Source organism: Ambystoma mexicanum, chromosome 2q, assembly GCF_040938575.1.
Source record: "Ambystoma mexicanum isolate Mex_15411 chromosome 2q, UKY_AmexF1_1, whole genome shotgun sequence".
In the NCBI taxonomy this organism is placed as follows: domain Eukaryota; kingdom Metazoa; phylum Chordata; class Amphibia; order Caudata; family Ambystomatidae; genus Ambystoma; species Ambystoma mexicanum.
Genome location: NC_090924.1, coordinates 1,482,023,184 through 1,482,048,634, shown reverse-complemented (window position 1 = coordinate 1,482,048,634; position 25,451 = coordinate 1,482,023,184). Strand labels below are relative to the sequence as shown.

The window sequence follows — 25,451 nt, the reverse complement described above, 5'->3', positions numbered from 1 at the left end:
GAGGGAGAAGGGAATAGAGATCTATGAGGAGTGGAGGGGGCAGACAGGGAGAAGGGAAGAGAGACCTATGAAGAGTGGGGGGCAGACAGGGAGAAGGGAAGAGAGATCTATGAGGAGTGGAGGGGGCAGACAGGGAGAAGGGAAGAGAGACCTATGAAGAGTGGGGGGCAGACAGGGAGAAGAGAAGAGAGACCTATGAAGAGTGGGGGGCAGACAGGGAGAAGGGAAGAGAGATCTATGAGGAGTGGAGGGGGCAGACAGGGAGAAGGGAAGAGAGACCTATGAAGAGTGGGGGGCAGACAGGGAGAAGGGAAGAGAGATCTATGAGGAGTGGAGGGGGCAGACAGGTGGACGGGAATAGGGATCTATGAGGAGTGGAGGGGCAGACAGGTGGACGGGAATAGATCTATGAAGAGTGGAGGGGCTGACAGGGAGAAGGGAAGAGGGATCTATGAAGAGTGGAGGGGCTAACAGGGAGAAGGGAAGAGGGATCTATGAAGAGTGGAGGGGCTAACAGGGAGAAGGGAAGAGGGATATAAAAAGGAGTGGAGTGGGCAGGCAGGGTGAAAGGAAAAGACCTATGAAGAGTGGAGGGGCAGACAGAGAAGGGAAGAGAGATCTATGAAGATTGGAAGGGGCAGACAGGGAGAAGGGAAGAGAGATCTAAAAGGAGCGGAGGGGCAGACATGGAGAAAGGAAGAGAGATCTATGAAGAGTGGAGGGGCAGACAGAGAAAGGTAGAGAGATCTATGAAGAGTGGAAGAGGCAGACAGGGAAAAGGGAAGAGGGATCTATGAAGAGTGGAGGGGGCAGACAGGGGGAATGGAAGAGAGATCTATGAAGAGGGGAGGGCAGACAGGGAGAAGGGAAGAGGGACCTATGAGGAGTGGAGGGGACAGACAGGGAGACGGGAAGAGAGATCTATGAAAAGTGGAGGGGACAGACAGGGAGAAGGGAAGAGAGATCTATGAAGAGTGGAGGGGCAGCCAGGGACAAGGGAAGAAAGATCTATGAAGAGTGGAGGGGCAGACAGAGATCTATGAGGAGGGGAGGGGGCAGACAGGGAAAAGGGACGAGAGATCTATGAAGAGTGGAGGGGCTGACCGGGAGAAGGGAAGAGAGATCTATGAAAGGTGGAGGGGCAGACAGGGAGAAGGGAAGAGAGATCTATGAAAGGTGGAGGGCAGACAGGGAGAAGGAAAGATCTATGAAAGGTGGAGGGGCAGACAGGGAGAAGGAAAGAGATCTATGAAGAGTGGAGGGGGAGACAGAATGGAAGAGATCTATGAAGAGTGGAGGGCCACACAGTGAGAAGGGAAGAGAGATCTATGAAGAGTGGAGAGGCAAACAGGGAGAAGGGAAGAGAGATCTTTGAAGAGTGGAGGCGGAGACAGGGAGAAGGGAAGAGAGATCTATGAAGAGTGGAGGGGCAGGCAGGGAGAAAGGAAGAGAGATCTTTGAAGAGTGGAGGGCCAAACAGGGATAAGGGAAGAGAGATCTATGAAGAGTGGAGGGGCAGACAGGGAGAACGGAAGAGGGATCTATGAAGAGTGGAAGGGGGAAGACAGGGAGAAAGGAAGAGGGACATGTGAAGAGTGGAGGGGGGAGACAGGGAGAAAGGAAGAGGGATATGTGAAGAGTGGAGGGGGCAGACAGGGATAAGGGAAGAGAGTTCTATGAAGAGTGGAGGGGGCAGACAGGGAGAAGGGAAGAGAGATCTTTGAAGAGTGGAAGTGGCAGACAGGGAGAAGGGAAGGGAGATCTATGAAGAGTGGAGGGGCAGACAGAGAGAAGGGTAGGGAGATCTATCAAGAGTGGAGGGGGCAGACAGAGAGAAAGGAAGAGGGACCTATGCAGAATGGAGGGGGCAGACAGGGTGACGGGAAGAGATCTATGAAGATTGGAGGTGGCTGTCAAGGATGGCACTCTGTCAAGAGTGGCACAGGGCCCCCAGGTAGGGTTTGGGTGGCTGTGTTGATGTAAGGTGACAGATAATTACACACACAGCAGGAAACTCATCAAGAAAGAAAAGTAAGCAACTGTAGTTGTGAACAGAAAGGGGCAGGAAATACAAAGATACAAACAAACTGGATTCCCTCTTGGGGTGTATGCAGATATGGAAAATGAGTGTTCCACGGACCTTTGGAAACTCCAGCCTTCTTCACGGATTACTATTACAGAGGCCCACTGTCTGCTCATGGCTGGGAACAGCCGTGGGTGTCTGTTAAACAGAAAACGCGACAAGGGAAGGGGCAGAGGTTGCCTGCCGGAAACCAACAGTCAAGCGCTGTACAAAGGATCAACATAAGACACAAGAGAGACAAGAACAGAAATAACCAGGGACAAGGAAGTCTAAGAGAAATCTAGCAGAAGGGAATGAAGGAAGAAACAGTACAATAGCAATGGGTAAACTAAAGGAGAGGACAGAGGAGTGAAGGAAGAGAAGGACAGGGATCAAGAACAAGGGGTTTCAACAAGGAAGAGAGCAAGGGAGCAGCAGCCAGGAAAGAGGGGGGCTGCAAACAAGTAAGCAAGGCTGCAGTACCAAATGGTACAAGGTACAGAAAAACTGTAGTGGATTGCAGTGGACTGTAGTAGGCTGCTAGGCAGAGAGTCCAGAGGAGCAGGACTGAGAGCTGTAGTAGGGGGCAGACAGAGAGCCCAGAGGAGTAGGGTAGCAAGGAGCGAACTCAAAGGAACAGGGCGTAGAGGCAGAGAGACCCGAGGGTCAGGGCTGAAAGCAGAAGAGAGTAGCAGGCTGCAAGGCCGGGAGCCCAGCGGAGCAGAGTAGCAAGGAGCGAGCTCAGAGGAGCAGAGCAGCAAGGCAGGGAGCCCGGAAGGCTATGGCTGTAGGCAGCGGAGTGTAACAGGCTGCAAGGCAGGAAGCCCAGAGGAGCAGGGCTGTGAGGCAGGGAGCCCAAAAGGCTAGGGCTGTAGGCAGCAGGGTGTAGCAGGCTGCAAGGCAGGAAGCCCAGCGGAGCAGGGCTGTGAGGCAGGGAGGCCGAAAGGCTAGGGCTGTAGGCAGCAGGGTGTAGCAGGCTGCAAGGCAGGAAGCCCAGGAAGAGCACTGGAACAAAAGCAGGAAAATGCAGCAGCAGGAACAGCATACAAATTCGAGGCAAAAAAGGGCTGGGAGGACTCTTGATGCAAGAGACTGAGCTCCTGCAGGCAGCTGCTTAAATACCGCCCTGCCCTGTACTGAGGCAGGCTAATTGGCAGAACCTGGAGCAGCACACCTGAATACAATCTGCCTCCTCCCTCTCTGGTCCTGAGATGGTGGAAGCAGCACTGATCCCTAGGGCTTCTGGGGATTGTGGTTCCAATGCTGACGAATGGGAATGGCCAGGAATTGATAGCTGTAGCAAGGTGCATTGTGGTACATGTAGTTAGTTGAGTTATATAAGAAGGCACCAAAGTCACGCAAATGGGAATTAAGTACCAAAGTGTGAAAAGGGGTTGTTCCAAGAGTATTCTGAAGATAAATGAATAACAAATAGTCCATGATGGTTGCCAATGTGTGCGCACATTGCGCAAGCATGATAGTGGCAGACAGAGAGAAGGGAAGAGATCTATGAAGAGTGGAGGGGCAGACAGGGAGAAGGGAAGAGGGATCTATGAAGAGTGGAGGGACACACAGGGAGAATGGAAGAGAGATCTCTGAAGAGTGGAGCGGGCAGGCAGGGAGAAGGGAAGAGAGACCTATGAAGAGTGTAGGGGGCAGACAGGGAGAAGGGAAGAGAGACCTATGAGGAGTGGAGGGGACAGACAGGGAGAAAGGAAGAGAGACCTATGAAGAGTGGAGGGGACAGACAGGGAGAAGGGAAAAGAGATCTATGAAGAGTGGAGGGACAGACAGGGAGAATGGAAGAAAGATCTATGAAGAGTGGAGGGGCAGACAGAGAGAAGGGAAGAGAGATCTATCAGGAGGAGAGGGGACAGACAGGGAAAAGGGAAAAGATTTATGAAGAGCACAGAGGCAGACAGGGAGGAAGGGAAGAGAGATCTTCGAAGAGTGTTGGGGGCAGACAGGGAGAAGCGAAGTGAGACCTATAAAGAGTGGAAGATGCAGAAAGGTAAAAGGGAAGAGAGATCTATGAAGAGTGGAGGGGGCAGACAGGGAGAAGGGAAGAGAGACCTTTGAAGAGTGGAGGGGAGAGACAGAGAGAAGGGAAGAGAGATCTATGAAGAGTGGAGGGGCACACAGGGAGAAGGGAAGAGAGATCTATGAAGAGTGGAGGGGGCAGACAGGGAGAAGGGAAGAGAGATCTAAGAAGAGTGGAGGGGGCAGACAGGGAGAAGGGAAGAGAAACCTATTAAGAGTGGATTGGACAGACAGGGAAAATGGAAGAGAGCTCTATGAAGAGCAGAGGGGGAAGACAGGGATAAGGGAAGTGAGACCTATGAAGAGTGGAAGATGCAGAAAGGTACAAGGGAAGAGATATCTATGAAGAGTGGAGGGGGCAGACAGAGAGAAGGGAAGAGAGACCTATGAAGAGTGGAGGGGAGAGACAGAGAGAAGGGAAGAGAGATCTATGAAGATTGGACGGGCACACAGGGAGAAGGGAAGAGAGATCTATGAAGAGTGGAGGGGGCAGACAGGGAGAAGGGAAGAGAGATCTAAGAAGAGTGGAGGGGCAGACAGGGAGAAGGGAAGAGAAACCTATTAAGAGTGGATTGGACAGACAGGGAAAATGGAAGAGAGCTCTATGAAGAGCAGAGGGGGCAGACAGGGATAAGGGAAGTGAGACCTATGAAGAGGGGAAGATGCAGAAAGGTACAAGGGAAGAGATATCTATGAAGAGTGGAGGGGGCAGACAGAGAGAAGGGAAGTGAGACCTATGAAGAGTGGAAGATGCAGAAAGGTACAAGGGAAGAGATATCTATGAAGAGTGGAGGGGGCAGACAGAGAGAAGGGAAGAGAGACCTATGAAGAGTTTAGTGGCACACAAGGAGAAGGGAAGAGAGATCTATGAAGAGTGGAGGGGCAGACAGGGAGAAGGAAAGAGAGATCTATGAAGAGTGGAGGGGGCAGACAGGGAGAAGGGAAGAGAAACCTATTAAGAGTGGATTGGTCAGACAGGGAAAATGGAAGAGAGATCTATGAAGAGCAGAGGGGGCAGACAGGGATAAGGGAAGTGAGACCTATGAAGAGTGGAAGACGCAGACAGGGAAAAGGGTGTAGAGATCAATGAAGAGTGGAGGGGGCAGACAGGGAGAAGGGAAGAGAGATCAATGAGGAGTGGAGGGGCAGACAGGGAGACAGGAAGAGATCTATGAAGTGTGGAGACGGCAGACAGAGAGAAGGGAAGGGAGATCTATGAAGAGTGGAGGGGCAGACAGGGAGAAGGGAAGAGAGATCTATGAAGAGTGGAGGGGGCAGACACGGAGAAGGGAAGAAAGATCTATGAAGAGTGGAGGCGGCAGACAGAGACAAGGGAAGAGAGATCTATGAAGAGTAGAGGGGCAGACAGGGAGAAGGGAAGAGAGATCTATGAAGAGTAGAGGGGTAGACAGGGAGAAGGGAAGAGAGATCTATGAAGAGTGGAGGCGCAGACAGGGAGAAGGGAAGAGAGATCTATGAAGAGTGGAAGGGGCAAACAGGGAGAAGGGAAGAGAGATCTATGAAGAGTGGAGGGGCAGGCAGGGAGACGGGAAGAGAGATCTATGAAGAGTGGAGGGGCAGACAGAGAGAACGCAAGAGAGATCTTTGAAGAGTGGAGGGCCAAACAGGGAGAAGGGAAGAGAGATCTATGAAAGGTGGAGGGGCAGACAGAGAGAAGGGACGAGAGATGTATGAAGAATGGAGAGCAGACAGGGAGAAGGGAAGAGAGATCTAAATTGAGTGGAGGGGCCAGACAGGGAGAAAGGAAGAGGGACCTATGTAGAATGGAGGGGCAGACAGGGAGAAGGGTAGAGAGATCTATGAAGAGTGGAGGGGTAGACAGGGAGAAGGGAAGAGAGATCTATGAAGAGTGGAGGGGCAGACAGGGAGAACGGAAGAGGGATCTATGAAGAGTGGAAGGGGCAGACAGGGGGAAAGGAAGAGGGACCTATGCAGAATGGAGGGGGCAGACAGGGAGAAGGGTTGAAAGATCTATGAAGAGTGGAGGGGCAGACAGGGAGAAGGGAAGAGAGATCTATGAAGATTGGAGAGGCAGACAGGGAGAACGGAAGAGAGATCTTTGAAGAGTGGAGGACCAAACAGGGAGAAGGGAAGATAGATCTATGAAGAGTGGAGGGGGCAGACAGGGATAAGGGAAGAGAGTTCTATGAAGAGTGGAGGGGGCAGACAGGGAGAAGGGAAGAGAGAACTATGAAGAGTGGAAGGGGCAGACAGGGAGAAGAGAAGGGAGATCTATGAAGAGTGGAGAGGGCAGACAGAGAGAAGGGAAGAGAGATCTCTGAGGAGTGGAGGGGCCAGACAGGGGGACGGGAAGATATCTATGAAGATTGGAGGTGGTGGCAGACAGAGAGAAGGGAAGAGATCTATGAAGAGTGGAGGGGCAGACAGGGAGAAGGGAAGAGGGATCTACGAAGAGTGGAGGGGCTTAATTGGAGATGGGAAGAGGGAGCTATAAAGAGTGGAAGGGGCAGACAGGGAGAAGGGAAGAGAGATCTATGAAGAGTGGAAGGGGCAGACAGGGAGAAGGGAAGAGAAATCTATGAAGAGAGGAGGGGCAGACAGGGAGAAGGGAAGAGAGATCAAAAAAACTGGAGGGGGCAGACAGGGTGAAAGGAAAAGAGACCTATGAAGAGTGGAGGGGCAGACAGGGAGAAAGGAAGAGAGATCTATGAAGAGTGGAGGGGGAGACAGAGAGAAGGGAAGAGAGATCTATGAAGAGTGGAGGGGCAGACAGAGAGAAAGGTAGAGAGATCTATGAAGAGTGGAAGGGGCAGACAGGGAAAAGGGAAGATAGATCTATGAAGATTAGAGGGGGCAGACAGGGAGAAGGGAAGAGAGATCTATTAAGAGTGGAGGGGCAGACAGGGAGAAGGGAAGAGGGATATATAAAGAGTGGAGACGGCAGACAGGGAAAAGGGAAGAGAGATCTATGAAGAGTGGAGGGGGAAGACAGGCAGAAAGGAAGAGAGACCTATGAGGAGTGGAGGGGACAGACAGGGAGAAAGGAAGAGAGACCTATGAAGAGTGGAGGGGACAGACAGGGAGAAGGGAAGAGAGATCTATGAAGAGTGGAGGGGCAGACAGGGAGAAGGGAAGAAAGATCTATGAAGAGTGGAGGGACAGACAGAGAGAAGGGAAGAGAGATCTATGAGGAGGGGAGGGGGTAGACAGGAAAAAGGGAAGAGATCTATGAAGAGCACAGAGGCAGACAGGAAGAAGGGAAGAGAGATCTTTTGAAGAGTGTAGGGGCAGACAGGGAGAACGGAAGTGAGACGTATGAAGAGTGGAAGATGCAGAAAGGTAAAAGGGGAGAGAGATCTATTCCTCCACACATGATTCATCAAACCTATACAAAAGAAATACAATCTTCTCCAATTCCCACGTTCGCATTGGTCACATTTATCTAACGGTGCAAGAAAGACTGGGCGTTTCTACTCAGTGGGCTGAGCTCTCACACTATTCACTTTCATGGGTTTTGCCCTCTTAGGCCCTACCCTGCCTATGCCACTGCTTACTCCCATTGCTAATGCCTACTCAGGACAGTGTAAAACTAGTTCCCTCAGACTGAACTGCCTCCTGTCAGCAAGTTCTATTGTCACCCATACTCGACCACCATGACCCACTGGGCTATAGAAACGCAAGACAGGTGCCTGAGCTGCTTTACAAGAACCCCTCAAGAGCAGTGAGTGGCCTTTGAATTCTTCCTTTAAAAGGTTGTAAAATTTGGGAAACACACTACATTCTGAGGTTTCTCTTTAGGTGTGCATTTCACATTTTTCAAGCGATGTTTAATGAAATCCATGATTTTAATTAAGATAAGCTATGGAAAGTGATAAGGTAAGCAAGTCGTCTTATAAAGTGCTCTTTTACCAATAACAGTGTCCTCCTGTGCTCAGCTTTGCTTTGTGGGGTGTGTATGGGATAGAAGAAAAGGCAGAGGTGGCCACCTGTGGTCTAAGTTGTGAAGGTAGTCATTCCCCAAAATACAAACATATACTCACAATGAACGGACACGCCCCAGTAGGGAATGAGACCAAGAGAAAGGTTGTGAGTAAAACAAAGATTTATAAAGATAATGCATGCAGAGGACTCTGCTGCCTCGAGAGCGCTCTTCTGCCTCGAGAGCGCTCTGCCAAACAATACAAGAAAAGTACATTATAAGCTTTGGAAACGTCACTAGTGACGTGTCCCTATAGGTACATCAAGTTGCAGTGGGATTGGTAGAAGACATAGATACAGTACGGCAGTATATGGGCCTGCTCCAGATGCTTGGCTGGTGCAGGGCTGTTACTCCGAGTGGCACATGATCAGCTGGGCTCGTCTGGGTGGTGTGAAGGTCGGGTCTTTTCCACAAGGAGAGGTCACTCTTTCTAATCTAAGCTACATACTATCCCAGGACATGCAATGAATAATGCAGAATATAAACCATGTGCTAGAATGTGGGGGCACCTATAAATAGTGGACGCTTATTTACACATTCCTGCCTCGAGCCTTTGTAGAAGTGAGAGATATGAGAGTCTTGCCCCCCAGGTGCGCTATTAGCGTGCTTGATCTAGGATTTATTTGCCATGGCGTTCCAGTGCCTGAGCGAGTGGAGTGATAGGTGTTGGATTTAGGCGGGATATATGAAGACATGAGACTAGTTATATTGGGGGCACTCTAGGGTGGTCAGTTGGGAAGGGTCACACGCTGCTACATCAAAGAAACCATGGCGGGGCAAAAGGTTGTGCCAGCAATAACTTCCAAAGGTGGGGGTGAAAGGAGCAGGAGCGGATTTATGAGGACGGATGGGCCACAAGTCGAGATTCAACCCGGTCACACACAGGGCAATGAACTCAAAGGAAAGACCAAAGAATATAGTTTCTGTTTGCAACAATTTGCACCAGAGCATCTGTGAGAAATGAGCCTGGATGGCAAAGACACGGGAGGAGGAGGAGGTGGGGGGCTGTCAGTGTGCACGGTGTGCGGTGCTGCAAAGGGCAGAGAAGGCTTCTCAAGGCTCGGGATGCGGCCTAGTCCAAAAATGGAGCCTGGAGGTTCACAAAATGGAGTCCTAATGTGTCTTGCAGTAGCCCCTCTTCCGCTGTAGCCAGGGAAGGGCAAGGAGGACATCTCCCCACTATTACATGAGTATTAAGTTTCCTTTGTGTCGAATGTACAGGGGGGCAAAACGACCCTTCCTCCCTTACAGTTGGAAGCTTCTGTTACCTGGGAACTGTATGTTCTGGTGGGTTTGTGGGGTGCTATGGGGCGGTCAGCCATAAAGCCGAAGCACTTGAGAAAGCAGCAATGGGTGCAGTCTCGGTGTCGATACCCAATGGACAAGGCAGGCACCAAAGTGAACATTATTTGTTCCACTGAAACATTTTAGTGTGACACCTTCCCCCATTATTTGATTTGTTGACAGTTGTGAATCAGGGTTTTGGCTGTAAATTGTGAACACGCTTGGATGATTATCGTTTTGATATTATTAATTCCATGTTTATTACAGTGCCACTAGAACTGTGACTTCGGTAATTATCCACCGCACCTCATGCGCTGGGCAGGGGTAAGTGGTGAGCCAGCCTGACTAGGGTCTCCAACACATGGCTTGTACCTTTTCCCAAGCCCACCATGTTCTTCCAACGCCTGGGCTACTTTTCACAGTTTCCATTGGGTTCTGAAGAGTTTGTTGAGTTCAAGTTTCATTTCAAAGTGGGAGGGAAATGGTACCTCTTTGTAAGCATACACTTAGAGGCATAACCCAACGTGATTGGTTGAGCACAGACTTCACATACTTAAGACTCGTTCTCCTGTTACTCCTGGGCGACCATCATCCTCCACTGTACCCTTGCACTCTCAGGTCTTCAGTGGTTTCCTCGCTTGAGTCTCCTCAGCCAGGATGCCTGAGCATCTGACCCTCTGATACCCAACAAGGCTGCCCTGCCTTCAGCTGTCCGACACCAAATTGCCCCATTTATCCAGGAACAGCTACATGCTTTTTCATTTGCCCCCTCCCAGAAAACCGTGGAACTGCAGCGCCAGCGCATCATGGCCGAGTTTGAGGATCTGCACCAGGTTCTGAACAGGGAGCAGAAGGTGCTCTTCAGCAGACTGGAGGACCAGAAGAAGCTCATTCTGCAGAAGCTCAACGAGAACGTCAACAAGCTGTCCAAGCAGTACTGCTCCCTCAACAAGATGGTGATGGAGATCGACGAGAAGACCCGGAAGCCGGCCGTGGAGCTCCTGAAGGTGAGCAACAAGCCCAAAAGCAAGAGGGGAGGGAGGGTGCTGGTAGGCTGGGAAATGACTTTCCAGCACAGAGCAGGGTCCCTCTCTCCCTCTCTCTATATCTCCATCTATAACCCTCTCTCTACCTTTCCCTCACTCTCTCTCTCCCCCTCATCCTCTCTCTTTCACTCTGTCTCTCTCTTTCTCTATGTCATCCTCTCTATCTCTCACTCTCTCTTGCTATCTCCCTCTCTATCCCTCTCTCCATCTCCCTCCCTCTCTCCCCCATCCTCTCCCTCTCCCTCACTCTGTCTCTCTGTCTCTCTGTCTCTCTGTCTCTCTGTCTCTCTCTCTCTCTCTCTCTCTGTCCCCCTCTTGCTATCTTGTCCTCTCTATTTCTCTCCCAATTTCCCCCCTCTCTTTCTCCATCTCTTTTGCTCTGCCTCTCTATCTCTCTATCTCTCTCTCCCTCTCTCTGTGTCTCTGTCCCTCACTCTGTCTCTCCCCTCCCTCTCTTTCTCCATCTCTCTCTCCCTCTCTCAGTCTCTCTCTTTGTCTTTCTCTCTCTCTCTCTCTCTCTCTCTCTCTCTCTCTCTCTCTCTCTCTCTGTCTCTCTCTACCTCTCTCTGTCTCTCACTCTGTCTCTCTCCCCCTCTCCCTCTGCCTCTCTCTCTCTCTCTCTCTCTCTCTGTCTCTCCCCCTCTCTCCCTCTGTCAGGTCTCTATGTCTTCTTTACTGTAAGTGTGTCTATCCCTTTGCTCCCTACCTCTGTGGTTCCAGTGTGTGCGCCTTTCTGCCTATGTGCCCTATGCCTCAATCCTTCTCTATATCTGTGGTCCCTTTATATATGACTTTCCACCTTTGTCCCTCTGTCTGTCTGCACGACTGAGTTTAAATGAATGAGCCACCATTTCCTAAACAAAGCGAAGAAAGGGTATTGATACCGAAAAATACACAAATGTAACATTGCAACATCCAATAGTGCCATCCCTTCATGTGCTTCGTAAAATACCCATAGATGCAGTCATTAATTGGGCTACCCGATCGTAAATGTAAGGTTCATTTTAACTATGGATAGTTACAACTTTTACAGACTTGAATTAAAAATACATAAAGTGTTTAAAATACAAGAGAGTGACTGAGACAATCATACTCCATTGATGACATGACGGATGAAGCTGCTTTTTACCATGAGTGTGAGGGGCTCATGTACTTGCATCCCGCGCCAAGTGGCTTGGATCTAGTTGAAATCTTTAAGAAGATGTATTTCTTTTTGGAGTGTTAAGATGTGCTGCTTGCAGAAAGAAACTCCCAAGCACATAGGCAAGGGGAAAAAAGAGCTGAGGCAGATAACAAGAGACGCATCTTCAATCGCAGCAGGTCAGCATCCCGCATGTCTGCAGCATATAATAAGGGCAGCTCAGGACAGAATATCAAATATCACTGCTGAGTATTGCAGTACAGCCGTGTTAGATTACAAGATGAGTAGTAGAAACAAACAACGGGCACAACTATGGGTGCAATTCTTGGACAACAATGAGGGGAAATTAGACATCAAACTATGGTTTCTGTACATACGCAGAGAAGCACACCACAAACAGTTTTTCCAATACACAAACACCACACACGGCAATATTGGGCTCAATCTCTGAAGAAAGTGATCCATGGTATATTTTGGAAGTGTGCAGATTAAATTTAAAGATGGCCGTCTGGTTCGCCAAATAAACCTATTCCAAACTAACCGACAGAAACAACCTCCATACTATATGCCGTCCAGAAATAATCATTACAATCAGTTAACCAGAGTGAAAAACCTCCCTTCCAGTCCTGAAGTCTTAGCTTACGTGACTGTCAAGTTAATTCGGAGAGAGGCTGCAACGAGCAGTGGCTATGGACAGCACTTGAGAAACCAGGATGGATAAAAGGACAGAATGAACAACCAGTAAAGCAGCTGAAGAAGGGGCTGTTTCAATGTGTACCTGTCACTGCATACAAATTTCACGGAAAGAAGCCAGAAAGCACTGAATTAATTTTTAGTGTGGCAGACAGTTTCACAAATTGTTCCCATTCTACCTGCACGTAACTACAGACAAAGCATTCATGTGGCCTGATGCCTGCGCTGCCTGATGTTAGGGAGAATTCTCCAGAATGGCTAATCTCCCTTACCTACTGAGTCCCTCAGCAGCTTTGCTGGATTTCTAGGATTTATTCTTTCACCTGCTAAGAGTGTGAGCCTTTTTCCCACTCTTACATGTGTTTTGATGTGTGTGTTTAACATTTTTTGTGTTCATAGACTGTGGAGCCTCACCTACTCCACAGGCATCACCTTTTTACTGTGTGTTACACAGCACCTTCAGTGCAGTGACACAGGGTTGTCTTTTAGACGTCCCACTCAGACTCCATTTTCTGGGACTGACTACTGTCTGCCAGAACATATAAAATTGTAATTGTGTATTTATCCTCTCTATGTGTTGATTCTATGTGTTGATGCTTTTTGTAAAGGTTTAATAAAACCATATACAAATAAAAAAAAAAATAAAAAAATAAAGTTACCATTAACTTTATTAGCCTCTGTAAAACCACAGATCCAGTACAAACCATCTTACATGGAGTACTGGAAAGAGTTAATACTTATCCCTTTTTGTCTGTTTTTCTTGGATCATTGTTTTGCTCCCTTTTCATCAAGACTTGGCTGGTGGCAATGGTAACTACCCTATATTTCCTAGTGCGGTTATCTTAAATAACCTTGGTATTGTTTTAGACTCTCTTGGTAGCCTCGAACTTAAACCCGCTAGACCATATATGTTTTATTTCAGTTCCAGCTGGGTTTATTCGCCATTTCTTTGTTCTACTCTGCGCACCAAACCAGGTTTGGTTCCTTTGTTCATCATCTTTTCACGGGCATCTACGTAGAAGCCCTCCTTAGGTGCCTGTATGTCTGGGGGGGACAGGGTGTGAGGGAGGGGTTTAGGACTCCTTGGAGACCCATGTCGCACTCTGAAATGATTGGCTGTGGTGACTGTCCTGGCGGGACAGCCACCCTGCTGTGTGATTGACAGCCAGGCTGTGTGAATGGGGGAAAACTGCATACAAAGCAAGTCTCTGGGTCTGAAAAGGCAGAGTCACCACTGGAATGAAAGAACCGACGAGGAGCTGACGGAAGAGGACCCTTACCACGATTGAACCACCCGCTGGCTGAAGCCCTGCTGCGGGTCTGAATCCTCGAACTACAAAGACAAAGAAGATCCTCCAGGAATCTTCTTCCCCAGAGCTGGTGGGACCAACCAGTTAGCCGAAACTGCAAGCCAGGACTCTCTCCTCTGATCGAATTCGCTGTACAGAGCTACAGTGGGCCAGATAGCCAGGAAGGTCAGACCCTGCTTGGGTTTTAAGGAGCGCACCTTTTATTTGTTGCTTTGCTCTGCTGCGGGTTTCTTCCCTGGGTAGTGCAGGACCCTCCAGTCTTTCTACTTTGTGTCAGTCTGACAGTCGCTTCAGAAACCGTGAGCCTGCAGGAACTACCAGGAACGTCCACCTCAGCTACAGCTTCTTCTCCACTGAAAGGTACTGTTCAAATCCGGTTGTTCGTTTTGTCCAGCCGCGGTGAAAGTGTGTGAAATCTTTCTCCAATCTGAGGGCTCGTCCTTCTCTACTCTTTAACATAACTTTTCTGCCTACCAACTGCAGCCGGAACTCTTGGCAAAGACTTAACCGTGAACTATTCTGAACTGTGTGATCTTGAGCAAAAGACTTTTGTCCTATTGACTTTGGCCCCAAGCTTTTTTGATTTGATTCTATCACTGTAGTTCCTCTTTCTAGATTGCCCTGCTTACTTACCTGTTTGTGCTTTTCAATTTCTGCCTAACTTTGTTTTTCCACCCCTTTTAAATTTCTGGAATGCCATTTTGCTCCCACTTCATTTTGTGAACGTAACTTGTCTGGAACCTATTGTGAGTGGTGTGGTGTATTAAGGGTATGATTTTTAAAATGCTTTACTTTAGTGAGATGTTATACAACTGATGTGTAAATAAATGTATATTCTTTTACTCAGAAACCTTGAGCCAGTGTTTGTTTGAATCATAGTAATTGCTGTCCTTTGTGAAACTATTGATACTGCTCACTTGCTCTTGAGATAAGTCTGGCTGCTCAGCTATCGCTACCACTTTTACTGTGTAGTACAGGCTTGTACCAAAGGTGAATTTGTACTGTCACTTGTAGTCTTATAGTGTTCCCAAAGGGTACTGCATATAATTCTGCCTAACACTGGTGGCAGCGGTGGGATCAAGTATAGTAATTACACAGTGCTGCTGTTACCTTGGGTCAACTAACCACAAGGCTAACATCACTAAAAAGCAATATTAATCATGCCTGATATGGAAAGCTACAGTCAGGTGACCCTCCTTAGTTACACTATGGATTATTAAAAAAATCTGTGTAGAGAAAGGAACCTCTCTGCCAAAGTCAAGAAGTCTGAATTGATTGAAAAGTTGTTGAAGAACCAAAGTTTGGGGAGTGGGTCTGAAATACCTGAATCTCTAGCAAATGTGGAAAATAATGAGGATGATAATGTTTCTATTATTGAGGAGTTAGAGGAAGTAAATGTGTCTCCTAATGTAGGCCTCACTGCTTCCTTGTCTGCTCAGCAACCTCAACCTTTGTCCACTGGGACCCCATCCGGTCCTACACTCAGTCCTGAATTCATTGCTCTAGAAAAGACGAGGCTTGAAGTGGAATTCAAATGTTTAAATGTGCAAACAAAACATTAACACCAAGAATCATGAACTTGAAAATACTTCCCTCCCAGAGTCTTCTAGGTCTTCCAGTCCTAATAGACCCCGTATGCCTAAAGAAATTGTGGGTATGTATGAGGTTAAGCTTGATATTTTGGATTGGTTGGCAATGTTTGAATATAACCATGGGATTCAAGGTCTTAAAATCAGTTGCTTCCCTGGCTCTTCTCTAGGCTACCCATTGTTGCATCTGATGTTGTGATGGAATTGGGGGAGGTGGATAGGATGGATTATGAGTGTGTGAAGCTAGCTTTAATTGCTAGATTTGGGAAGACCCCTTCCCAGTACCTTAAGAGGTTTAGGACCCTCAAAAATCAGGATGGTACCCCTTGGGCTACCTGGGTATGTGAATGTTTGAAAAACTTAGATGGTTGGGTTAAGGGTTACAGAGTAAACACTTATGAAGGTATGAGAAATCTTGTTATGTTGGAATTTATTTATATGCCTGCTCTCCTGAACTCAGACAGCACTAGGCTGATTCTAAGGAGATAGATCCCAAGAAGTTAGCTAATGCTGCTGACTTGTGGGTTGCCCACAGGGCTACTCACAAGTATTCTGGGGCAACTCAGAAGAAGGATGAGGGACAGCAGCAGTCTTGTCCTTTGCCTGCGGGGTCAGGGACCTGGATTCTCCTTCTCCGGGAGTCGGAGGAGCGGAGCTGAGAGGCGAGGTGAGAAGCAATCTGCTGCAGTCTACCAGTCTTTCCACAGTGGTAATTGTGGGAGTTCCCTATTTCTGCACCTTCACACCGCAGAGCAGTGAGCGGAGCTGATAGGCGAGGTGAGAGGCGAGGTGAGAGGCAGTCTGCCGCAGTCCGCGGCAGCCGTGGAAGAAATGGAAGAAATGGAAAGCCCACGTGTACAGAGACCTCGACCCGTCACGGCCAACCCGGCTCTGCAAAAACTCCAAAAGCCTGAGTCAAAAATTACGCTTATGGCGGCTAACGAAACCCAGGAGATCACCCCTAACATTGTCTCAGAAGGGGAAGTGGACTCAGGCCGTCGCCGTCTAAGGAGCAACAAAAACACACTGGATCCGGAAGCAAGTCTCCCGAAATCGGGGGGAGTGAACAACCTACCTTCAACACTGCAGGCGCAGGCGGAGCCGGGACCCGATGGTGGAAACTCGAAATACGAGGAGCCAAGGAACGAAGCAAGCCCTCCTGAAGAAACTAGCGTCCCGCGGACCGCTGAGGCGAGTGAGTTTCCGGCAGAGGCAGGCGGAGGGTGGCACCTGCAGGACTCCGCGCAGGATTGTGGTTCCAAGGAGGCAGGAAACAGTGGCTCCCGGCTGGATCTGCCTCAGACGGATTGAGCCCCGGGACACGCCACAGACAACACAGATAACAATAATGACAAGGAGCGAGCCTGGGCAGAGACAGGGAAGGTCTGCAGCGGGGGAGCAGACCCCGAGCTGGAGAGGCCCTCACGAAATTAACATCAACACTGAAGGACACTTGTAAACAAATCCCCCCATCAGCGGGCAACAAAACAAGTATTAAAGCCATGGTACATCCAGAACCACAAAATAACAGCAGGGGTGAGCATCGTCTGGAAGCCCAAGGAAGTGAGGGGGAAAGAGAAAGTGACGTGGAAAGAGTCAGAAGGAAAAAAACTCAGACCCAGACACCGATGTGGACATGGACGCGGAGCGCAGCCGTACCCTCCTAAAAATCAATCCACTGGGAGATAAGTCCAAATGCAATGAAAAAGCAAGTGAAAACCCAAAACATGGTGAACACTAAGCCCAGCAAGCAGAAGCAAGCCACAAAAACTACTGCTCCTAACAAAAGGAAGACAACAATGGCGACATTACAAAAAACCCAAACAAAAGGTGCAACGATGGGACAGTTCCTGCCAAAGCCACTCTTGTCCTGTCCTTTGAAGTCTTTTTTTACCAATTACCAAAAGAGAAAACTGGATACAGACACCGAGTTATCAGAAGCGGAGCTGCTGGAAGCCACCCTCGAAATACGCCTACAAAGAAATCACCAAATAGTGGGAACAAAAACACTACTCTAGAGGTTCCCTCGCCAGTAAAAAAAAGCTAGCCAGAACCACCCACAGACAAGGCAAATCCAGCAGGCGATGGAGTCACCCATGCATTCAAACATAGGCCATCCATCTGCAGTGATGGAACCGAGAAAGAAAACACCCCAACAACAAAAGGACATCCTGCTGCAAAACACAAAGAACACAATAACGCCAAAACAGGCGCCAACACCACCAAGGCAAACTTTCGCTGAAGAAAGCGCTCCAGCAAATGGAGGGGACCACCCACAAGACAAGCAGGGAAAGGTCCAACACTACGCGTGGACAAAAGCTCATATAAATACAGGACAAAATTCACACCCAAGAGGCAAAAAGGGGGATAGGGAGGCAAGGTCACAAGAAGACCTCATCAATAAGAATTTAATCCGAGCCCAGGTATCGGAACCCCGTCAGGAACCAAATGCCTCAGTTATATGGGAAGCTTTGGATCACCCCGTGGTAGCAACAAACAACCAAATATCTTTACATCTCCAAACAATCGGGGCTTCAGTGAAATTTCATCAGCAACTCCAAAAGACTCACCTTCTAAAAAACCAGATATGTTGACGATAATGTCAGCCATGACAATTGCCTTAGCCCCGTTTGGCAAATTGTATGAGTCGATAAGAGATAGCGTGCAAGATACCACTGCAGTCCTCGCTAACATGGACAGTAAAATGACGTTCATAAGAGGATACATAACAGCAACAGAGACCAAAAACATCAACCAACAAAAAGCCTTGTAACTCAAAGAGTCAATGCATGAAAAATTTGTGGACGCGCTACAAGCCGAAATTAAAAATCAGCTCTGCAACGGGGACAAAAATCTGAGGAAAGTTTCTGCTACAGCCTTACACAAAGACAGCGTCGACGCTATGAAAATCAAAAAACGACCTAAAGAAATAGTGGAAATGGACAACACTTTAATAATAGACAAAGCATACCAAGAACCTGCACAAACAGGCAAACAACAAACGGTTCTGAAACTGTCAAACCAAGTGGAGGAGCCAGCTAAAACAAAAAAATGACCAAAAATCAACTGGGACAGGACATAAAAGTGGTCATGAAGAGGTTGGAGAACAGGACGACACACGGTCCCCAAAGTTGTAGACCTAACAAGATCGCCCAGATCAGCAGACGAATTCCTGGTGAACTCAGATCTTATAAACATGTCGCAGCATTGGGAAAGCAATTCTAAGTTAAGAGAACATCAACTCCGATAAGGGAAGAAGAAAGTAATTCATTGCTCAAGGACAATGATAAAACCAGGCACGTACCCACAAAAGGGCACAGGAGTGTGTTAGAAGCAAAGAAAACTCATAACTTCATCTGCCACCTTGACAACAACACCCAGAGTTGCCAACATGATAAAGACCTGAACAGAGAACGCTCAGAACCAATGCAAACAACAAAAAAACGGGCAACGCCTAGCAGCGGAACAACAAAAGGCTCCCGCAAAAACTAAGTGTGGTTCCCCGAGAAAAAAAAAAGACAAAGGAGCCGTCCGCATATTTAAACTAGAGCAATCTAAATGATCAGAAGGATATATTATCCTCAACAGAAAAACGTCCTAGCAATAACAAGGAAAACAAACTCCCTAAGACAAATAAGGACTGAAGATCTCAAACTCGTGGAACCTTACCACATGGGGGACATAGCAAAAGCGTACCTCCATGTGAAATCGAACAGTATTCAAGACTTGTCGAGAGCAGCGTTCCAAGAAATTGAACAGTTAGGCTTTTTTCTATCGGAAATAAGAGATCCAAAGCCACCGGAAAAAAAAGACTCTACAAAGAAAGAAGATGCACCTTCTAAACAGCACTATATTTCAAGAACAAAGGACCTCTATAGGCCTTATCGAAGCGGAAAGTGGCAAGGGCGAAACAGACAGTATTTTACCGAAGAGACTATAGACCAAGAAGAGAAACGCCACAGGAAATACAAACCTGAAGTCGAGGATGAAAAGTTACGGGATCCATCGGAAGGATATAGAAAGAGCAACAAGCAACAAGTGCGTGGTCATTACCACAAAACAGCCGATAACCAAAGTAATTACTGACCTATTCACTCTCCAAAGAGGCAACAACAGAATGATGAAAAAACAGGGGATGTAAAGTTTAGGGGGGCCAGAAAAGTAGCTACTACAAAAGGTCAGTGGAACTGGTTGAAAACAACTTTGATGCCTACCAACAAGAAATAGCAACGATCAGCGTTCTCTGTTCCCGAATTTAGAGATCTTCCAGAAAATACCACAGACACCTATACTCTGGGTTCCTGGAATACCAGAGGACATATACACCCAACGATGACAGGGGACGTCGACCTTGGCCATTTCGATATCCTGTGCTTACAAGAAACCTGGTTGGTGGATAAACCGTCCTTTGATGGCTTCAAGGTAGAAATATCACCAGCAACGAAAAGTCTCTTGGGGCGCCCGTCAGCGGGGCTCCTGATCGCAATTAAAATAGGCCCGGGCATCACCATGATGGCAACCCTGAAAAAATCATACAGGATTTTGGCTATTCTGGTAAAATGGACTCGGAAAAACAACCAGCAAAGAAGCAGCTCACCAAACCCAGTTGGCGGTCATTAATATCTACTGGAACCCCCAACGCACAACAACTAAAGCGTTCTAGTCAGATATGGAGTCAGCAATCGACAAGACCTATGAGACATACGAAAAGATTGACATTATAATCTGTGGCGACCTGAACGCAAATTGTGGAAAAACCACAGATGATCCTTTGAACCAGTTCCCAAAAGGCCAAACAACAGAAAGAGGAAAGGCCTAGACAAGTTTAACAACTCCAAAATATAGCATCTCTGTTTCCAGAGCAAAACACAATCCCGACATGGGAACGGTTAAACGCCAAAGCCACACTGGACCATATCTATGTGAGTCAAGGTTTGCTCCCGATCATAAAAGCCTTTGATGTACAGAGAACTGCGCACAGTGACCATAATCTTCTCCACTGTGTCTGGCAAGGTAAACGTATATCCAAACGGTTATACAAACACGATGTTGCAATTAAAAAATCAGCTATCAAGGCTTCGCCTTACTGCAACAGACGTAAAAAAGATAAATGCCAAATACAACATCGAGGGTATTCTGGCAACACAATCGGATGGATTTGCAAGACCCAACTATCTCTCTTTCCTGTTGGCCCACAGAGTAACAGCGACTGCTCAGAAAAAATAAATAGAACAACCGAAACATGTATATGACAAGTTGGTGGTTGAAAAACGGAAAGCAACGCGTAAATTGAAGCGAATCGCGATGAAAACGAACACTCCCGAAGCCTGGTTTCATTGGGAAGACGAAGCAAAAAATACTCCAAATGGATTAAACATCGAAGAGTGGCACTGTACCAACAAGATTCGGAAGAAATGCTGCGAAGACTGAGTACCAAAAAATCTGGCGAATTTTGGTCCTTGATTAAAACAACGACATCTCAATCAGAAAACGAGATCTCTAACTCTGTCTCGGAAGCCCAATGGACATCACATTTTATGTCCCTTTTTGACTTCCCCAACACTAGGCAACCAATCAGAATACGGGATTCTACTACTCCATGGGCTGACGTGACGAACAGTGATGAGATCGAAAACTTGATCATCAAACTCAAAAACTCAGGAGCACTGGGCCCTGGCGGCTTGACAAATATTGATCTGAAACAAGCTCCGAAAGAGCGGGCAGCAGTGATCAGTAAAATCTTTTTTGGCTGCCCCTTTCCCCATATATATGGTCACCCATATAATATCGCCACAACCTTTTCCCGGCGATATTATGTACGGCGACCATATATATGGGAATAATATTACCTGATACCAGCTCTCTTAGACATCATAGGGAAAACCTATGCCTCCAGTCTACTTGAACTCTTTAGAAGGTGGTACAAAAATGCACCATGTAACGATCACTTCCAAATGGGCTTCCAGAAAAATGTCAGTACGTCCGTCAACATTTTGCTACTTAACATCTTAAAGCTCAAAGTAAAGGAAGGGGCAATGGAAAGTATATCTTGCTTTTGTGGCCCTATCAAAAGCTTTTGATAAAATTGATCGAGCAAAACTATGGGCTAAACTAGAAAACTGGGATTGACCAAAAGAGATCCTGGAGCCAATCATCGCCCTCCACGTTGACACGCAAATCAGGGTAAAACTCAACAGACAAGGCACCCTCTCCGAGGAAATACCTGTCAACAGAGGAGTCAAACAGGGCTGCCATATGGCACCTGTGCTCTTTGTTTCTTTCTTAGGCGATTACCAACAGTGGGAAACAAAAGCAAGGGCGTTCCCCCCCAAAATAGGGTCAACACCCATCTCAAGACTGATGTATGCTGACAACGTGATATTGATCGATCAAACTCAAATTGGGCTACAAAGAAAACTGGATAATCTGGCCAGATACATTGTAGATAATAATCTGGAAATTAACAAAACAATAACGAAAATCCTTGTACTGGATAAACCAGGCAAAAAATCACAAAAAAACAAAACTGGTATCTGGACAAAACTAAAGTTGAAGTAGTAAGAAACTTCAAATACTTGGGAGTGACATTCGTCAGCTCGGCTAAAGAAACTTCAATGCAAGACACGCTATGGGAGAAAACTAAGCGGCTGACATCCCAGACTAAGCTAGTCAATAACAAATATGGTAAATTCTCACTTCTTCCTGCCATCCAATTTTACAGAACAAAAGTTGTGCCGTCATTAATCTATGGGATGGACGCATCTGTCAACATGCCTCAAACCATCTGGACCAAACTCGAGGGGTACATCTGGAAGGTTATTTTGGGACTACCAAAATCAACACAAATGGCAGCAATCAGACGGGAACTGGGGCTAGTCTCCCTGGCAGGCTTAGTGGAACAAAGTGCGATTCTACTATATCGAAAAATTATAGTAGCAGATTCACTACCCATCTACAACATCATCGCGGAAGAACTGAGTAGCGAAAAATGTCAGGACATATACACATGGGTAGCACGCCAAAAAGAAATATTGAACAAGGTGGCATGTTCGGAGGAGGATTTGAGATATAATCCGCAAAGAGTGAAAAAAAAAGATGGAACTGAAAGACTGGATTGCAACCATCGAGAAAGCAAGTGCAAACAAACTTCTGACACACCTCCCCCCGACTTTCAACAAAGTCAAAGAACCGCAAAATTATTGCATCAAATGTTCTGATAAAGTGCTGCAAACGTTATTCATGAAAGCCAGGCTCAAATTGCTCCTAACGCGTGAAATTACATCAATTAGATCATCATCAGCAGAAACCGGATGCCATCTGTGCAAAAAACAAGACTGCCCAGAAACACTCAAACACCTTGTGCTGATGTGTCGAGAGACAACCCAGAATCGCAGCTTCTATTTGGCATCGTTACGTACCGATTCTGGAACGGTAGGCCTGGATTTGCTCTGGAATCGATTGATATCTGTGGAAACCAGAAGATGGACCATAGCTGCTGTGAAACTTATAGATCTGGCGCTAAAAATGACAATTCAATCCACAAATGAGATGACGGGAAATTTACCAGCCTAATAACCCATGTAAACAGTCGTCTAGACTTTAGAGACATTTATCCAGTGGACTAACAAACGCAGAAATATACACTGTAAGAGGATGAATCTGGGTGTCTCCTTTCGGTCCTTCTTAACCTTGTAAAAATAATTTTCTTGTGATTAAACTCAAGTAATAATTAAAAGAAATACCTCCAGATGGATGTCAGAACAAACCCTCATTCATCAAGACATTTGGGAAATATTATGTCTGTGGGTCGACTGACCATGTGAAAGGGGATCCCAGATGTAAGGGTAAACCTTCAGGGGTCCACACTGTCTCCTTAGCCTACTCCCCAGAAGAAGAAGTACCTATGGCAAGTGGAAACTTTCACCTACTGGCTGATGATCCCATGAGAGTCTCAACTAGTGTTTCTTTAGTGTCCCAGGGCTTGTGAAAACAACAGAATTTAGATGTCTATAATTCCATCCCAGATAATACTAAAGAGTATTATAAAGATAGTGTTCTTGTGAATGGACAGGAGACCCCTGCCAACAGAGACATGGAGCCAGCATTACTGTGGTGGATGAATCATTTTTCAAGATGGAGGATGTTGCTAAGGTACCCAAATGCCTCACCAAGTTAGCTGGAGGCCCTGTGCAAATGCTTCCCCAGTTACCAGCTCTCATCCAGTGTAATGATATGACTGTCAAGATATCTGTTAGTGTGCAAAGTGAAGTGCCAGAGAGACTCCTGTATGGGTAATGACCTGAAAACTCTTGGAGTTGTGTCTAGTACCCCCAGGCCTCCCAGTAAGAGGAAACAGGAGCTCACTAGGTCTGCAAGAGAGAGGAGCTTGAGAGGTTCTCCAGAGGAGTTGATAGAGGAAACTATCACTCCCACTCCACAGGAGTTGCTCGCTGTTTTTTCTAGAAAGATTGAGACAAAGGGGAAACCCAAGACCTCAAGGAAAAAGTCAGACAGCACCCCTGTGCTACCAACCAGGACATGCCCAAGATTGCTCAAGATCACACCTGTGATTCCTCCACCTGTTGTGTCAGTCTAGAAATACGGATACCTCTACTTTGAGACCGCAAACGCATTTTGGTGACCGTCTCATGCACGATATGACAAAATATAGGTTTTCGAGTTTGCCAATGAACGGTCATTTTGATGTAACAAGAATCACCATTTTGTTTTCTAACCATTGCTCATTGCTTTCTGTTCCTATTGCTTTGCAGTATATTTTCCGCTTACACTGCTCGACTGTGAAACATTGTTGTCGTTATGTGAAAAGGACAAGGCCGCAGGGCCGTGAGGATAACAAGAGTTTGCTGAAACACAAACGTAGGCAGCACCAGGAAGAATGCCCGGCTCCCTCCCGAATGTAGCCTTGAAGCAGAGCTGCAGGGCATTTAATCATTTCACAGCTGCCAGCCAGTCTCGTTATATGGTAGAATATGTTAGAATAATACCGCTGAAGGCTTGAATTATGCTTTTCTTATGGCCCCCCCTTTGCTGAGCCCGCTAGAGTGTGTCGGCTCCCAGGACACAAATAGCACCTGATAAATAGCAAGGTCCGGAATGCAACTCTTCCCCCGTATGTAGCTCGTGTCCAAGAACAGAAGCGCTGTGTTCTATTCAACAACTGAAAGATGCCTTCGCACTCACAAATTGCAAATTATTACTAGAATAGGTGTTTGAAGGTGTCATAGTGGTCGGAGATGTCCATCATCACACCAAGTTCAAAGAAATCCAATAAAGGGGGGGTGTTAAACATGTCATAGCTGATTGTTTGATATGCTTTTTGTATATATGTAACTGATGTACGTAATTCGCTCTCTTGCGTCCCTCGAGGTCTAGAGATACACGTCGCGGGGCGTGAGACCGAGTTGACCAACTGAGACTTTTGCTTTGCAATAAACCCTAGCTTTGGGAATACAACCTTGTGTCTGGCGTATCTATCGTGTGTGGTGACTCGCCTTGTTTCCATAGATGTCAGGGTCCCCTAGGGGCCCCTTTCAAGATGGCGCTCGAATAGGGACCCTGCCCCACTTGTTCAATCGCATAACATTGTAATTGAGTAAGGCCGAGAATGGCGAGGACGGGACGATCGAGCTGGGATCAAGAGGTGTTCGGGGCACCCTGTAAAAGTGATGAGAGACTCCTTTGCAGATCTGCACACATCTGATCCCTGATCGACGTGCCTGGCTAGAGAACAAGGAGGCGAGGGACCCGAAACGAGGCGGAAGCCAAGAAACGCAGACACAACGTCCTTTGGTGCGTCAGTATACAGACGACTTGATTTATCAGGTGAGTCATTCCCCGATTCAAAGTATCCTGATATTGGTTGAGAGTTGACTTTGCAAAATCAAACGCCCTAGGTAAGGTTGATTAACCAGGGGGAAGGTTGAAACATGCCTGCGGTATTGTCCACCCTAGCGGGGTTTTTCCGCTGTGGTAGAAAATCTTTGGAAGATGGCCAAATTGTACCACTTGGGGGAACGCCGGCATATGAGATGTATGTGAAGTATGGAGTGGGTGCGATAATATTCTGTGAGACTTGCCATAGGCAAACCAGAAAGCAACAAGACCATCAGTGGCCGATTAATGGTAGTTTTGAGATAGCGAGGAGAGACAACCTGGAAAGGGTGTTGATAAGAAAGAAAGTGCGTCCTGCAGCATTTTAGACTATTAAAGACTGGAGAAGGGATGCAATGCTCCGATTTAAAAGCAGAGCAAAGCATGCACGCAGGCATAAATCGAAAGGCGAAGTAGCGGAAGAGAAAGAAGAG

General features: G+C 47.2%; 1 protein-coding gene across 1 annotated transcript in view; it reads left to right on the top strand.

Moving 5' to 3' along the window:
- Positions 1-25,451, top strand: part of LOC138569104 (E3 ubiquitin-protein ligase TRIM39-like) — a 433,411-nt gene that overhangs the window by 198,651 nt on the left and 209,309 nt on the right. The window contains exon 4 of the mRNA XM_069646769.1: positions 10,124-10,354. Coding sequence (XP_069502870.1) covers positions 10,124-10,354 — 231 coding nt within the window. The remainder of the gene's footprint in view (positions 1-10,123; positions 10,355-25,451) is intronic.